We start from the raw sequence: 1415 nt of genomic DNA, 5'->3' as shown, positions 1-1415 counted from the left end.
CGGGACAGAGTGGGGACAGAGAGAGAGAAAGGGGCAGACAGAGAGAGAGAGAAACAGACAGCGAGTGCGCAAAGCAGAGAAACGAAGCCAGGGAAGGTTGCTTGTGAGAGTGTGAGGGGGAGGGAAGGGAGAGAGAGAGTGCAAGGTAGATAGAGAAAGAGAGGGAGTGTGAGGTTGAGAGACTAAGCCAAGGTGAGAGAGAGTGTTTGGGAAAACTGGGATTTGGATAAAGAGAGGTGAGAGGACAGAGAGAGAGACAGAGGAAATGGAGAAAGTCAGTAAAGGCTGGGTCAGGAAAGAGTGAGCAGGATTGGGGGAGAGAGGAAGTGTTGAATGAACGAGAACACATAGGAGGGAGAGAGAGCACGTGAAGGAGGGAGGAAGAGCACGAGGGAGGGAGGGCACACGCGTGAGCGATGAGCAGAAAGAGACAGACAGAGCGAGGGAGAGAGAAGGTATGAGGGTGAGGTACCTGTTGAAAGCAGAGTCGGTGACCGCGGTCTGTGTCAGGTCGAGGTACTCCAGCCTGGAGCAGCTGTTGAGGATCTGCCGGACCTGCCGGGGAGTGGGGAGCAGAGGAGAAAGCCATCAGCAGTCAGATCTGGTGACTGTATTTCCCGAGAGGGAAGGGGGTGTAGCTGCTTCCTTGACCCTCTCCCTGCCCACCCACCATGGGGGGGAAGCGGGGGGGGGGACTGCCAACCCTGAGGACTGGGCATGACATCAGCTGCCTCTCTCTCCCCCTCCACTTCCTCTGTTTGCCTGCCTGTCTCTTACTCCCATCTGTCTGCCTCTCTCTCTCCCCCGTCTGCCTGCCTGTTTTTGTCTCTCTCTCTTCCCCGCACCCCCCCAGTCTCTGTCTCCGTGTCTGTCTACTTCTGTCTCCATCTCCTTCTCTACCCCGTGTGTGTGTGTCTCTCTCTCTCTCTCCCCCCCCTCCCACTCTCCCGCCTCCTCCACTGTCCGTCTGGGCCCAGATTCTGGGGCGTTGGGGGGGTGGGGGGGTTGCTCAGTCAGCACACGCCTACGGAAGGAGAGTCCTCTCCTTTCCAACACAGTCAGGCTGAAGGAAACCCTCCCGAACGAGGGGCCCTGGCGGGGTTTGAACCCGGGACCACGCGGCCTCCAGTCGAGCTCGCCCCCAACCGTGACCGCCACCTTCCAACTGGCCCTTAGGCATGACGACCTACCATTTGGCTAGACAGAGCAGTGCTGTAGGCCAAAACCAGCGTCCTTACAGCTGCACCGACCTGGGGCAGCAAGTAATGGATCAGGGCTTGCAGCAGCTGCACCTCCCGCTGCGTCTTGCTGAGTGTTGACGGTTCACGTCCGGATTCCTCTTCCAGAGTGGGCAGGCAGGGAAAGATGGGGAACAGAAGAGACAGCCCAGTTAGACATCGCGACAGTGCAACTTC

The 1415-nt window shown here is 58.4% G+C and overlaps 1 protein-coding gene across 1 annotated transcript in view; it reads right to left on the bottom strand.

The window, feature by feature from the left end:
• Window positions 1–1415, bottom strand: part of fbxl5 (F-box and leucine-rich repeat protein 5) — a 13471-nt gene that overhangs the window by 3248 nt on the left and 8808 nt on the right. Inside the window, exons 7-8 of the mRNA XM_048619941.1 lie at window positions 1191–1339; window positions 473–555 (exon numbers count right to left, since the gene is read on the bottom strand). Coding sequence (XP_048475898.1) covers window positions 473–555; window positions 1191–1339 — 232 coding nt within the window. The remainder of the gene's footprint in view (window positions 1–472; window positions 556–1190; window positions 1340–1415) is intronic.

The sequence above is a fragment of the Rhincodon typus genome, chromosome 44, assembly GCF_021869965.1.
Source record: "Rhincodon typus isolate 14 chromosome 44, sRhiTyp1.1, whole genome shotgun sequence".
NCBI lineage: Eukaryota > Metazoa > Chordata > Chondrichthyes > Orectolobiformes > Rhincodontidae > Rhincodon > Rhincodon typus.
The sequence above is the reverse complement of the archived record's forward strand: the minus strand, read 5'-3'. Positions and strand labels throughout refer to the sequence as shown.